This window comes from Hydra vulgaris, chromosome 13, assembly GCF_038396675.1.
Source record: "Hydra vulgaris chromosome 13, alternate assembly HydraT2T_AEP".
Lineage (NCBI taxonomy): Eukaryota > Metazoa > Cnidaria > Hydrozoa > Anthoathecata > Hydridae > Hydra > Hydra vulgaris.
In genome coordinates this window covers 17,174,622-17,189,590 of record NC_088932.1, presented here as the reverse complement: position 1 = coordinate 17,189,590, position 14,969 = coordinate 17,174,622, and the positions used below count along the sequence as shown (strand labels likewise).

Below are 14,969 nucleotides of genomic sequence, written 5' to 3'. Positions count from 1 at the left end.
TGCTGGATAACAACTATACATGGTTCACTTTTTAGCAGGTAGTGCATTCGAGCTTTTTTTTGTGTCGAAAACAAAACCACTTGTTTTTGGAACTCTGCCAGTTGTAGTTGGTATAATTGTCTGCAGAAGATGAATCTGTAAGAAAATATTTGATGACAAAGAATCTACAAATTCTTTGTGATCAATTATTTTCTTACGTAGCAAACTTAACTATTATTTGTTCTATCTTTGCCATTATAAAAAACTTTAAAACGTTATAATTTTGAAATCTTCTCTTTCATTTGCACTTAATTCTATTTTTTTCTGAACTGGAGAGTCAACCGAGAAGAAGCTGATAACTTTTTCATATTTAGTTTTGCGTTATTTTGTTTAACTGATATTTTTGTATCACTTTTTAAATATATTAATTAAGTTATTACTTTGAATTTAAGACGTCGATAACAAGAACTCATTTGTATTTTCAATTTAAAAAATTTTAAATGCAATTTTTTTTTAAATTATCAATATATATATATATATATATATATATATATATATATATATATATATATATATATATTTATATATATATATATACATATATATATATATATATATATATATATTATACACACACACACACACACACACACACACACACACACACACACACACACACACACACACTCACTCTCACACACACACACACATACATATATGTATGTATGTATGTATGTATGTATGTATGTATGTATGTATGTATGTATGTATGTATGTATGTATGTATGTATGTATGTATGTATGTATGTATGTATGTATGTATGTATGTATGTATGTATGTATGTATGTATGTATGTATGTATGTATGTATGTATGTATGTATGTATGTATGTATGTATGTATGTATGTATGTATGTATATAATACTCTGTGCCACACAACTGACAAAATGATGCAGGTAAAAGTACTGATATAACTAATTGCTCCTTGAATCTCATTTCTTGTTTTTAGAGTACGATTTAACTGAAGCAAGTCTTTCAAAGACAGTTTTGTTCTCGAAAAATGGGCTATAAATGGTTTGACACTTACATTTGTGAAAAAGTTAAAAAAAAAATACTACCACAAACAATTTAATAAAGTTTTAAGCTTTATTATCCCCAAACGCACTTTGGAAATTAATAAAATAAAATCACTGGAAAACAAAAATAATGCTCAAACTCCATACCCCAGATGATTAAGTTGATAACAAAAGCATATTTGAGCCTAGTATTATAGCTCAAGAATTTAACAAACTCTTTACCAAACTTCGTACGAAACTCGTTAAAAAGATTCCTAACACCAAAGCCTTATTTTGTAACTTCTCAGTACCTACGAGTAATTGCATTTATTCAAGAAGTTATTTTCTGATTTATTCATTGAAGAGTTTGAACAAGATTACAAATCTCTTTAAAAAAACAAAGCAGTAGGAGCTGATGAAATTAATGGAAACATATTTATAGAGTGTTATGAACAGTTAAAAGTTGTTCTATTTAAAGTTTTTAAAGATCAAGGAGTTTTCCCTGACCGATTAAAAATTGCCAAAATTTTTTTCAATTTTTAAAGAAGGCGACAAAACTAATATTAGTAATTACCGCCTTATCTCCGTCCTTTTTACTTTCTCAAATATTTTAGAAAAATTATGTACAATAGAATGTACAATTATTTCAACAACAATAATCTATTATGAAAAATCAGTTTGGTTTCAAAAAAATAACTCAACTGAACATGCAGTTTTTCAGTTTGTACTCAAAATATCCAATTCTTTCGAAAATTCTCAATTTACATTGGGCATTTTAATTGATCTATTTAAAGCTTTTAATACTATTGATCAAAATTTTGCTCCATAAACCTCAAAATTATGGTAATAAACAGCAGAGCTTTACAATGCTTTCGAAGCTGTTTATCAAATCGAAAACAATTTGTCCATAATGATAGATATCATAAAATTTTTTTATGAAATTTCCAAGGGTGTTTCACGGGTTTTATTCTAGGGTTACTTTTGTTCTTGATTTACGTTAATAACTTTTATTATGTTTCAAATCTTTTAAGCATCATGTTTGTAGATTAAACCAATTTCTTTCTCTCTAATAAGGATTTTTACCAACTCTATTCGACTATGAATGATGAACTGCAAAAAGTATCAAGTTGGTTCAAATGTAACAAATTAACCCTAAACATAAATATACAAAAATTAAGGATTCTTTTTCATTTCCTCTTCAAAAACATTCCTTACCCACAAATATGCCGCAAATTTTTATTGATAAAGTTGAAATAAAAAGAGATTTAGTAACAAAATGTTTTGGTGTTTTTCTTGACGGGAACATCACATTTAAACAACAAAATAGTTAGATTTGCACTCAAGTGTCTAAAATTATTGGAATCTCATACAAGGCCAAAATTAACTTAAACAAAAAAGTTTAACACGCTATGCGTTTAATCAATTTTGCAGATCGGTTCTCTTATACTAGAATATTTTTTAAGGAAACAAGAATACTTAATGTATGCAAATAATGTTTTATGTTTCATTTATATGTGGAAAAACGATTTAGTTTTTGAAGATTTATTTATTTTGAAACATATACACCTTAAGAAATAATTTCCGTAAACAAATAAAAAAGTATATTTATAAATATCCAAAAAAATATACACCTTAAGAAATAACAAGTTTGTAAATGAACCGTTTTGTAAAACAAGACTTTATTAGTTTTGTATTTTGTATCGTGCCATATATCCCTGGAATAGGATCGTTTTACCTAAATGGTCTTATCGCCAGAATGATCTTATCACCAGAACCTTTTAAAAAAAAAGGTTCTGGTGATAAGATCATTCTGGCGATAAGACCATTAAATACTTTTGTTTGTATTTTAATTTTTTTTTTATTATCTAGTCTTTGAATTGATAAGTCTACGGGTTTTACATATTGTAAAGGATTTTATTTTGTAATACTAACGCAAAATTAAAAAATATATATTAAACTTTTTTTCAAATAAGGATTCATCTCTTAAACAAGCTTATATTTTTTATATACGCAATTTTTTAATACTCAAGTTATAGTTGAACGCAAAAACTGTTATCATAAAATTATAAACAATGTTTATAAACAAACAAACTTATAAATATTTGTAACTTTGTTGGTCTTTTTATTACTCCTCCCCCAGTTTTAATTGATCTCCGCCCAACCCTTAATACTTTCTTTTAAATTTTAGATACATAAGTTTAAGAACAATACCTTATGAAAATATTTTTAACAATTTTGTTTTATTTTAATTCAAAATTTCTAGTTTAAAAATACAACATTCAGATAACAAAATTTTATTATCTGGATGTTATATACAGTTGTTTTTTTAATTAAAAAATGCATGCTTTTTTAATTAAAAAAACAACTGTAAAAAAAAAATGCCCTCAACTTTTTAAAAAAATAAGGGCATTTTTAATAAAAAAAAAATTCTAAAACTATTTTAATAGAACATTTTTATTTTATACTTTTAAAATGAAGAATAAATTTTTTTAATACAAGAGAAACCAATTAAGAAAGGTCAAAATAGAATGAAAAGCATTTTAAAGATATTTGGCTCACACATATCATGAACTTTTATATACATTAAAAATTTTTTAGTAACACAACCTGCTTTGGTTGACTAAGCAATTTCAATATTTTAATTTTTTTCTCTTATCTTATTTGCATACTACCAACAACAAGAAAGCAGTGGTTGCACCTGTACCAGGTGTGTTAGTAGGATTCATTGCGCCGAATTTCAATGTGATTACATTCTCTTGCACAGCTGTTACATGGTATCTGATTTTTTTAATTTTTTATTTATTTCTTTTTTAAGCAACTTTAAAAGTTGAAGTTGCTCTCAAGCGTACGTTGCTGTTATGTACTTTTTCGTCTGTTATTTTTTTTAAATAAATTTTTGTTGTTTCACCTTTTTAGGATTTATTTATATTGACCAAGAGTTACATTACAATTAAAAAGACAAAAGCAGTAGCTATAAGAATTTAGTCAATTTTAATTGTTATAATTTATTTTATTTGTAATAAAATAAAAATATTTAAAATCGCCTTAAAACAACTAAGTATTTTTTAGAATCAAAAACAAAAATTACATAAAAAGTTACAATTATATAGTTTTGATAGATTTTTAATTCAAACTAAAAAAATATTTGTAATTGAAAGGCTTAGTGCTAGAAGTACTTAAACCACAAAATAAATATTCTGGGAAAATCTACTTTGATCAGCCATTTTAAATCTTTATTGAATCCTTAAATCTTTAACATTTAATATAATATATATTTAATATAAAATATAAATCCTTAACATTTGGCCATTTTAAATCCTTATTTTGAGGTTTTATATCTCAGGTTTTATATCTCGTTTTGTATACAAAATAAATGTCTTGGAACACTTATTACAGAATTGCAATTAAAACAAGAAAAAAATACTTTTTTAAGACTATACTTAACCGGGTACGGTTCTTTTTTGCTTTCTAGAAAACTTTAATGCTTAAGTTTATCCTTCAAATTTAGGTAGAGTGTTTTTATTTTTTTTTTACATAAATTAATTTTATTAGTTGTCGTTATAGTTTGTTAAACTATTTTTCTATAACAAGTTTATACGAGTTTGATTAATTCTACACATATTTTTTTTACTTTATTAATCTAAAATTAAATTATTCAACAGGTCATGAAATTCAACTGATAATCTTTTTGTGCTCAAAAATTATGACCACCTCCACACTAACTGATTACATATTAGTCAAACTGTTTCAGTTTACTTCCACATTTACTTATTGTTAAAAAAGATATCACTGAGGAGAAAAGATTATAATTCGTAACCACATTTCTGAGGAGACAAGATTATGTTTCAAAAAATACTTATATGCTACCCAGTGGGCTAGACGTGTTTTATACGTTTATAAAACGTAATAGGTTTTTACGTATCAGTTAAATGTAACTAATGTATACGTTTATAAAACGTATAAATACGTGTTTTATACGTTTACAGATTAAAACGTTTTAAAACGAGTTTTAAACGTCTTCACACGTCTTGTGCTAACTGTGTAGTACCACGTATTATAAGATGTTTTTTAGCAACAAAATTGATTACATTATTTGATGATGTCTAGGAACTTGATATACAAAATTTTATATTATCATGTATAATTATACAAATTATAATTAGATATTACATATAATGACGTTATTATTATTTGCTGTTATATTGGAGAAATCATATTAATAATACCTCTAATAAAATTACTAAATGTGTCGGAGTTCTCTATAATGCAAGATATATATTAGGTAAACACCAGTTAACACAATTAAATTATTTAAAGTTTGTTACTAATGTAAAACTTGTAAAATATGTCCGGTTATTTCATTATATAAATGGCAGAATGAATAATAAAAAAAAAAAAAAATACAAAAGATGTTATAAATTTAATAAAATAGGTAACACCATAGTTAACTGATAACAAAATAGTAAATCAAGATTTTTTTTAAAAAATAACCCTACTTAAAAAGCATACTTTGTGCCCATCTTTTTTACCAATGACTAAGTTCTGTATGTTTATTATACAATTTTTATTTGAAGTAACTATTTTAATAAAAGACGTTTTAATATAGAATTTATTCTGAATGGCATAATTTACTTAGGGGTCATCCATATAGGACGTCATGCTAAATCTAACTTTTAAATCGAAGTAGGTTTGATCACATGACAACTTTTCTCGCCAAATTTAAGATCAACTTATAAGTAAAATTTAAACAATAGCTTTTTCAGACAAGAATTATTTCTATAAACTATGATAAAACTCGCTTACTCTATTGTAAGCGACATTGAACATTTTGTATTATATGTGCGTGCTATGTTGTAACTAATTTGCTTTGAGGAGTAATGACATAAGGATGGGGGGAAAAAGAAAGGAAAATAAAATTATTGTATTTCTGCGGGTAAATTTTCTTTAGTCAACCACTGTTGGAGCTCCCCTTAGGGGCTGGGGCCCTGAGCAATTCGCTCGGGTGACTCACCCTCTGCACAGCCCTGTATAATTTAAACATACCTTTATTTTTTCTTACAAAATGACGGTGTATAAAAATATTTTTTTTGATTGCCGAAAACATAGCAAATATTTTCTTAATTTTTGTAAAAACAATACTAACACATTCCTTAATGTATCCGAATGATATTTGTTGGATGCAAATTAATTCTATCAGTGTCAATTTACTCAAATTTGTGCTGGTTGCAACATTTTAATATTTTAAATTTTGTTCAGGTTGAAAATGCGTTTCTTTGTTTTTTTGGTTCTAATTTCATGTTACATCAAGGAAAGGTAATTTGTATATTTTATTGTTATTGTGAACTTTTTTATAGTTTTTCTTTTTATTTCAAATTAAAAAGTTTAAAAAATAAACAACTAAAACTTTTAAGCATACAAATTAAAAAACTTTTAACCACAATTTTATTCAAAGCATCCTCATTTGACTTAAAGCATGGATTTAAATTTGGAGTTTGCTAAATGTATAAAATCTTAAACATTTAAAAGTTTTTAAAGCGTTCATTTGGTCAATACTTTTTACATAGAACATAGTCGCATTTATTGCGCCTTTAGAAGTAGGTTTTAAGTTTTTGTACTTCTTAGTACAGAACACAGAAACACTAGGCCGCAAAAGGGTATGTGTTCTGAGGTTAAGAAGCTTTGTTGCAACTATTCTAAATTTGTTCTAAACTATTATTCTAATAGTTAAGAATTGGTTTCGAAGTTTTAAAACGTGTTCTACTTAAAAAAACTCAAAAAGAAAGTGTGAAATTTGATTTTCGCGTAAATAAAACTCGTTCAAGTTAGCTCTTTCGTGATGAATGCACTGAGGTTTATAAAATTTGTTTCTAAATAACGAGTGACCCGTGTAGTGGTTCATCAACATTTTTGAATATTTTAAAACATCTATAGCTTTTGGGGAAAACTCCGAATATATCACTAAAATGAGAATAATTTTTAAAGTTATTGCTTCAAACTATTTGTTAATTGGATTTAAAGATCGCTCAAAAATCAATTTTGAAAAATGGCAAAAATAGATTAAACTATACTGATAAAAGTGAGATCCTTGATTTTTTTTTACGATAGTGGTGAAGATTTTTTTGTATGGTCACCATGATAAATGCCACCATAATAACAAACCCTCTCTTAAGTAAACATCAATTAATAAATGCACTTTTTCAGTAACTGCCCCCTTATTTGTTTAAACACCCCTTCTCATGAAAGTTGTATATTCAAAACAAACCAAAACATGCTTAAAAAAGTTTCTAAACTGATTACAAGAATTACTCTTACTAAAAAGATACGCAAGATTAATTGATTATTTATTAAACAAACAATAAAATTTGTTTTTTTAATAAAGTAAAAAAGTGTCGGTAGACACTTTTACTTAATGTCAACATTATTTTCCGCTTAACAAGTCATTTTATAAAACTTTTAAAGATGAATTATTTTTTTAATTCGCTGCATAAAATGCTGCGCTGACTACATTAAACGCTGCGTTAACTATATTATATGCTGCATGAAGTTATCACGGACATTTAAGTGATAATCTATCTCGTACGTCCGTGGTTACACGACATTCTCACGACATAATGCGCTGCGCTAATTAAATTATATTCTGCACAAACTATTTTCTATATTTCCCTCTAGAACCTTGAATTCTTTTAACTATTTGTTTTAAATCTAAAAATGAAATCCATAAAAGCAAATGAGGGGATTGTTGATAATTTAATAATAATTGACTTTCGAATTCTCATAAACCAATCTAAGCTTGGTTTAATAGTTTTATGATTATAACTTTAGGCGTCATAAAAATAACAAAAATCGATTATGTAACCTAATGTAAAACATTATTCAAAAATTTATTTTTTTTGAAAAAACGAGACAAAACCGTAAAAATGTATAAAATATTTTCCACTTTTAAACCTTTTTTTAAATAGAAGACCAAATTACGTAATATTGAGCAGGCCCCTTTAAAAATTTAAAAATATAAAAAACGCTGTGGGTGTTTCAGGGGCGTATCTAAGGAATATCTGCTACATACCCCAAAAAAATCAAATGAAAGTTTTTCAACTTGAATTTAATGTTGAAAAAAAAAAGTTTAACTATATATCTATATTGTATTTTAAGACCAAACTACTGCAATAATTAAACAAATTATGCACGGTAATTTTCTGAAACGGTTAAAAAGAAATTAAAAACCGTAATATATATAAATATATATTAGGGTGGAGTGAATTTTAGTTTTTTTTACAATTTGTTTAGCCTGGGTGTGCAAAAGTTGTCTATTCATTTCAGAAATACTCTGGAAAAATATCAATGCTCTAGGAAATTATCTTGCCTCAAGACCTTTAAAATTTTAATGGGTCCCTAATATTATGTAAAAAAAAGTTTTTCAAAAGTATGTCATGTTGGGTCTTAAAAGAAGCAAAATTTTATAAAAATTTCAAATATAACAATTATTTTTAAAAAAAAATTGTTATTTTATAGTTTATTGCAAAAAAAATGACCTTTTAAACTAAATATGAAAAAAGTTTATTTTTTTTAATTATAATTTCCAAAAATTCTTAAATAATATTTTTTTTATAAAATAATTGTTATTTTTGAAATTTTTATAACATTTTGCTTCTTTTGAGACCCAACATGACATACTTTTGAAAATTTTTTTTTACATAATATTAGGGACCCATTAAAATTTTAAAGGTCTTGAGGCACCTCAAGATAATTTCCTAGAGCATTGATATTTTCCCAGAGTATTTCTAAAATGAATAGACCACTTTTGCACACCCAGGCTAAACGAATTGTAAAAAAAACTAAAATTCACTCCACCCTAATATATATATTTCGGTTTCCCTATTTTGCGATTATTTAAAAAAACAGTTTCAGGAGGATAAACTAACTTTTGAGTTGTATAACTTAATTAGAAACTAGAATTGACATTATGAAAAATGAACTTATTTCATTTCGTTATATTAAACTTTTTTTTTTATATTTTATTTTATTAGTTTTTAAAAAATATAAATGGTTATTTCAGATAACTTTGGACTTCTTTTTTCACATTCACTCTGAAAAAAAGTTTCATTGTTTAACTATAATCAGGGGGTAAAATTAGTAACAACAAGTATACATCAAAATATATCAATGGACATCCCCAGTTTTATTACAACTAACTGCGTATCTTTTTAATAATAACTTGCATTTTTAATTATAAAAAAAAAAGAAAAAGTTTCAATATGAAAAATTAAAATCGGACTCCCTAATAAACATAGACCCTGCTTAATTTGTGTTTTATTAAACATAAAATATAGCTGGGGCTTAGTTTAAAATATCACTTAATTTACAAATTTATATATCACTCCAAAAAAAAGAAGAAGAGAATTGAAGTTAGTCCGTAGAGAAACATTGGAGAAAAACTTCTCTTCCTTTAATGTTAGGCAATCAAATATTATACTAATAATGTAGAATTTTCGGCATCAAAATATCCTTTGGATGCAAAAAAGGGAGACAGAGATTAATACAAGAAGAAGCATCGATGTAAACTAGCCTTTGTTGCTTAGTTTTCTTGTATAATTAAACCTTTTTCTACACAATCATTGCGTTTTTTCAATACTAAAATTTCCATTTTAGACATAAAGGAAAAGTTTGTTTATTTAGTGTAATAAAAGCTATTACTGATTTTTCTTTGGATATTATGAATTGTGAAATCATGGCCAAGATGCTTAAATTTTTTATTTCTGTGGTTTTCTGTATCAAAGAATGTCTTTAAATATCAATAGAACCAGGGCCGTACCAAGCCAATTTTGCGCTTCGGGCAAGAAAAGAAAATTGCGCCCCCTCTTCCCCTCCCTTCCCACCCCCCCCCACCCCCTCCTTAAAAAAAAAAAAGAAGAAAATTAAACGAAAAAAATGATTTATTGATCACAAAATTTATCACATCAAGTTATAAGTAAAATTTGTCATTAAGGTTGCACAAACTTTAGTGCAATCCCCCCAGTCGGCAAATTTAGTTGTAAATGCGCATTAGAAACTCGTTTAAATACGTATCGATGTGGTATGTATGTTAGCCATTTTATCGTGTCGAATACGCATTAGAAATACGCATTAGATGCGTATAAAGACAGGTATACAATACGACGCCTTCTGAGTATCAAACTCGCATTTGAAACTCTTGTAAACACGTATAAAACACGATAACCAGAGAATATTCAATACGATATTTTCCTGGTATTACATGCGCATTTAAAACTTTCCAGAATACGCATTATTTACGAATATTTGTTAGCCATTTTATCGTGTCAAACGCGCATTAAAAATAGACATCAGATGCGTATACAGACAGTATACAATACGACATCAGATGCGTAGACAGGTATACAATACGACGCCTACTGAGTATCAAACTCGCATTTAAACACGTATAAAACACGATAACCAGAGAATATTCAATACAATTTTGTTAACTAATATGAATTCATAACATAATGATAATGACTAGCAGTAAGCAACCCATAATACGGGTTATGAGTTATTAAATCGTTAATAACAATAAAAACACATTAATAACTTGATATATTATCTAAAAAATTAAATACAAATTTATCTATAAATATTTTAACTTTGACTCCCTTTCAGTAACGTCATTGCTTATAGTTAACGACGAAGACCGCATTAACATCAGTTGAGTTCTTTTTAAAATCTGTCACAACACAGGTACCAGAAACGGAAAGCCTGAAAATACCTAAAAAATAAAATTAAAAAAAAAATTACAATTTTTAATTACAAAAGTACTATTTGCATTGTATTGTTAGTAGAATTAGGATAATAATAACAGAAAATATATATTCCGTGACTACAGAATAATTAAAAAAGATTATAAAAAGGCTAGACAACACAATGTAGTAACACTGGCAAATAACACCACAACTTAATAAAATATTTTATTAACTTAAATACTTGGACTGAAAAGATTTTATTTATTACAATATTTGAACAATCGAGGGACAATTATAGTTAAACAATTTAAACAATTATACCATAAAATAGCAACCAAATCGTAAAATATTTCTTAGAAATGATCTATTTTTTTCATTTGACTACTATTTTTAAGTTGCCTATAAGCATTTACATTATAACTTCGTTGAGCCTAATACTATCTATTTCAATTTAACTATTATCATTAAACATATTACCAGTAATCTTATATTGCTGCAACTGAATAAATGAACGTAAAAGAATCTTACAAATTGTGATCTTTTCTAATCAAAGACTTTATTTAAACTTAAGATTTATTGAAATCCATATCTTTTTATATGTTTACATACATCAGTCGTTTATCAAAAATATTAAACAACATTTATTTACATCAATTATTTTTAATTAAAAAAGAATCTAGACTACAATGCACAAAATTATTTTTACCTTAATGCATAAAAATAATAAATGTACAACCTTGTATAAAAAAATGAAGCAATGTCAATCAGTATATTTTACTCTAAATTAATTATATATATATATATATATATATATATATATATATATATATATATATATATATATATATATATATATATATATATATATATACAGGGGAACATGGGGTAAAATGACGAATGGGGCAAGATGACGACCTACAGTTATCTCTTAAGCAAAACTAAATATAAAAGTTGATTTTAGCTGAAAGGGAAGTAGATTTTACTAGATCAATGGTTTCTTTTTAAATATTATTTTTGTGACGAAATCTAAGTATTAAAATAGTTTTTCCGACATTGAAAAAAAAACTTTTTATCCTCGTTTGACTTGATTTATTACATTGCTATATCACCAGCTAAAGGTAAGTTTTATTTTTTGGGACAGACTAAGATACAGGCGTTTTTTGAAACAGTCATCATCTTGCCCCATGTTCCCCTATATATCTATTCACATACCTTTAAAAAGTGGTATTACACTTTACACAATGAAATATGGAAATACATCATTTTTTTCAACTACTTTTAAAAGGAATTTATTTATTTTTTCTAGTCTGTTATTTTTTCTAAGAAAGAATGTTTATAAAGATACAGAGAAATATAAAATATACTGAAATATAGGCAGATTTATGTTTATAAACTTTTGTGTCAACAAATTACAGTCAGTTTTCCATGTTAAATACATAAAATATATATCTAATATATCTAATATAACATATACCAAATATCAAATAAATCCAATATAAAATAAAACAAAATAGTAAACTTACTCAAATCAGTATCAGTTATACCGTGTGAAGTAACTAAAAAACACTTCAATTATTTTCAATTGCTCTAAAAAATAACTTTTAGCTCTTTCCAATTGCACTAAAAAGAAAAAAAAAAACTTACTTAGATAAGTTGCCTAGTTATTAAGAATCTGAAGACAAATAAGTAAAAAAACAAAGAACAAACAAACATTTATTTGTTAAAACTACTATATTTAAACAAATTAAATTTAATAGTGTAATGCCAACTCTCCTTTTAGGCTAAAAAAATTTTTTAGCTCAAATTTGCTTGCATACCTTGCTTGTAAAACCATGTGAATAAGAAACACATTTAGAAAAGCCAAGAAACTACTTAAAGATGACATATGCAACATTGAAGTTTGAACGTTCACTGGACTAATTATTAGCAGATGTTTTAAAAAAATTCATAAAAATTTATATATATTCGTTCTTTTATATTGCATAAGTCCATCATATGATAAATCTGAAATGAAAAAATGTAACAGATAAGTAAATACAAAGAAAAACATCATATATGAATCACAAATCAATATATCAGATAAAGATAAGATGTCATGACAAGAGAGTAGTAGTTGTTAAATATTGTTATTTCATGTTAGCTTTTTGAAAACAATTCATGTTGGTACGTCATGGTTCTAAAAATTTAAATTAAGATATAAACAAAATGTATATATGGCAAAATGATTTTTTTTGAGTGGCTTTTACTGAACGATTAAAAGCAGTGAGTTTCAATAATAAAACCACTTATAATTTTTAACAATAGACACCAACATAAAGGTAAGCCAAATGTAACATTAGTAACATAAATAACAACTTCATGCAAAATCTTGCTCAACACGTTTGCCAAGTCACACACTTTGAAAACATGGTCCATAAATATTATAAGAAGTGTTTATATATGTTATATAAATTTAAATAAATATATTGTGTTTTATAGTTAGTATATATGTTTATATTATGTTGTTTCTGTGTCATGGAAACAACATAATATAAACATATATACTAACTATAAAACACAATATATTTATTTAAATTTATATAACATATATAAACACTTCTTATAATATTTATATACACAATAGATACATTTTACACTATTTTAAAAATGCATTTATAAAACAATTATATAACACATATTACCACATACATATATTTATCAAAAACATTTTAATTTTGAACATAATATAAACATATATGCAAACTATAAACATATATAGCTTGAATTGCGTGAACAAAAAATTTAAAAATAACATGAAAAAATCTAAAAAGATTCATATATATATATATTATATATATATATATATATATATATATATATATATATATATATATATATATATATATATATATATATATATATATATATATATACATACATATATATATATATATATATATATATATATATAAAGACATATATCTCGTAATAAAATATCAAATTATAATCATATTTAATTTAAATCAAATACTTATTGAATAAAGAACAAAAAACAGATAAAAGAACTGCAATCCTAATAACAAAATTTAACGCTTAGCAACAATTAAAATGTCAGTGCTGGCTCAAAAATTTAACTTACTTTTCTAAATTTTCTAAAACAGAACAAAAAAAGGTAATAGCATAACAGAAATGTCAATAAAATAGTAATCAACGGAATAAAATAAGCAAGGTATGAAATGATAGGATTTAACGTATATTTGAATTATATTAATTTAGGACCTCATAAAACTAAATTAATAAATTTAAAAGTAGTAATAAATATTTTTATGATAAAGTTTTAGTAACTCTTTTAGTGCAAAAAAAGTATTGTAAGTAAAACTGTACTGGAGATAATTTACTAAATTTCTCAAGAAACATTTTTAGTTTAAATTTTATATTCGCTATATCAGTTTAAGCATGCGCTTTAAAAGCAAAGAATCTCGTTTTTCCCTTATTTATTAATATTTGATCAAAATCGGGTTCAATATCATATCCGATTTTGATCAAATATTATTAATACGTATTTTTGATAAATAAGTGGTATTGAACTCGAATTCGAAACTTAAAACTAAATGCGTATTTTTCTGGTATCAATGGCGGTATGTTATACGTGATCAATACTCCGAGTATTTACAATACTAGATATGCCGACTGGGCCAGTCGTCATTACTAGTATTGTAAATACTCGGAGTATTGATCACGTATAACATACCGCCGTTAATACCAGAAAAATACGCATTTAGTTTTAAGTTTCGAATTCGAGTTCAATACCACTTATTTATCAAAAATACGTATTATTTAATATTTGATCAAAATCGGATACGATATCGTACCCGATTTTGATCAAATATCAACATTTAACGGAAAAACGAAAATCTTTGCTTTAAAGCGCATGCTTAAACTGAAATTGTGAAAGCAAAATTTAAATTAAAAAGTTTTCTCTTGAGAAATTTAGTAAAAAGTTTGTCTGGAATGAAAAGTTATAGTCAGGAATACATGAAAAGTTGTATGAAGAGATATCGTACTGCTAAAGCAGTATCGCATATCTCCAATACAGTTACATTACTTTTTTGTACTAAAACTTTATCATAAAAATATTTATTACTACTTTTAAATTTATTTAGTTTTATGAAGTCCTAAATTAATATAATTCAAATATATTATAAATCCTATCATTTCATACCT

At 25.5% G+C, this 14,969-nt stretch overlaps 1 protein-coding gene and 1 long non-coding RNA gene across 2 annotated transcripts in view; one reads left to right on the top strand and one right to left on the bottom strand.

Annotated features, from left to right (window-relative positions):
• The first annotated feature begins 6,187 nt into the window (after positions 1-6,187).
• LOC136090298 (deoxyribonuclease-1-like) overlaps positions 6,188-14,969 on the top strand; it is a 57,692-nt gene continuing 48,910 nt past the window's right edge. Inside the window, exon 1 of the mRNA XM_065816638.1 lies at positions 6,188-6,348. Coding sequence (XP_065672710.1) covers positions 6,299-6,348 — 50 coding nt within the window. The 5' untranslated portion in view covers positions 6,188-6,298. The remainder of the gene's footprint in view (positions 6,349-14,969) is intronic.
• LOC136090168 (uncharacterized) lies at positions 10,607-13,231 on the bottom strand. Its single transcript, XR_010643222.1, has 3 exons — positions 12,584-13,231; positions 12,290-12,386; positions 10,607-10,792 (listed from the first exon to the last, which is right to left on the bottom strand). It is a non-coding gene; the product is annotated as an uncharacterized LOC136090168 (long non-coding RNA).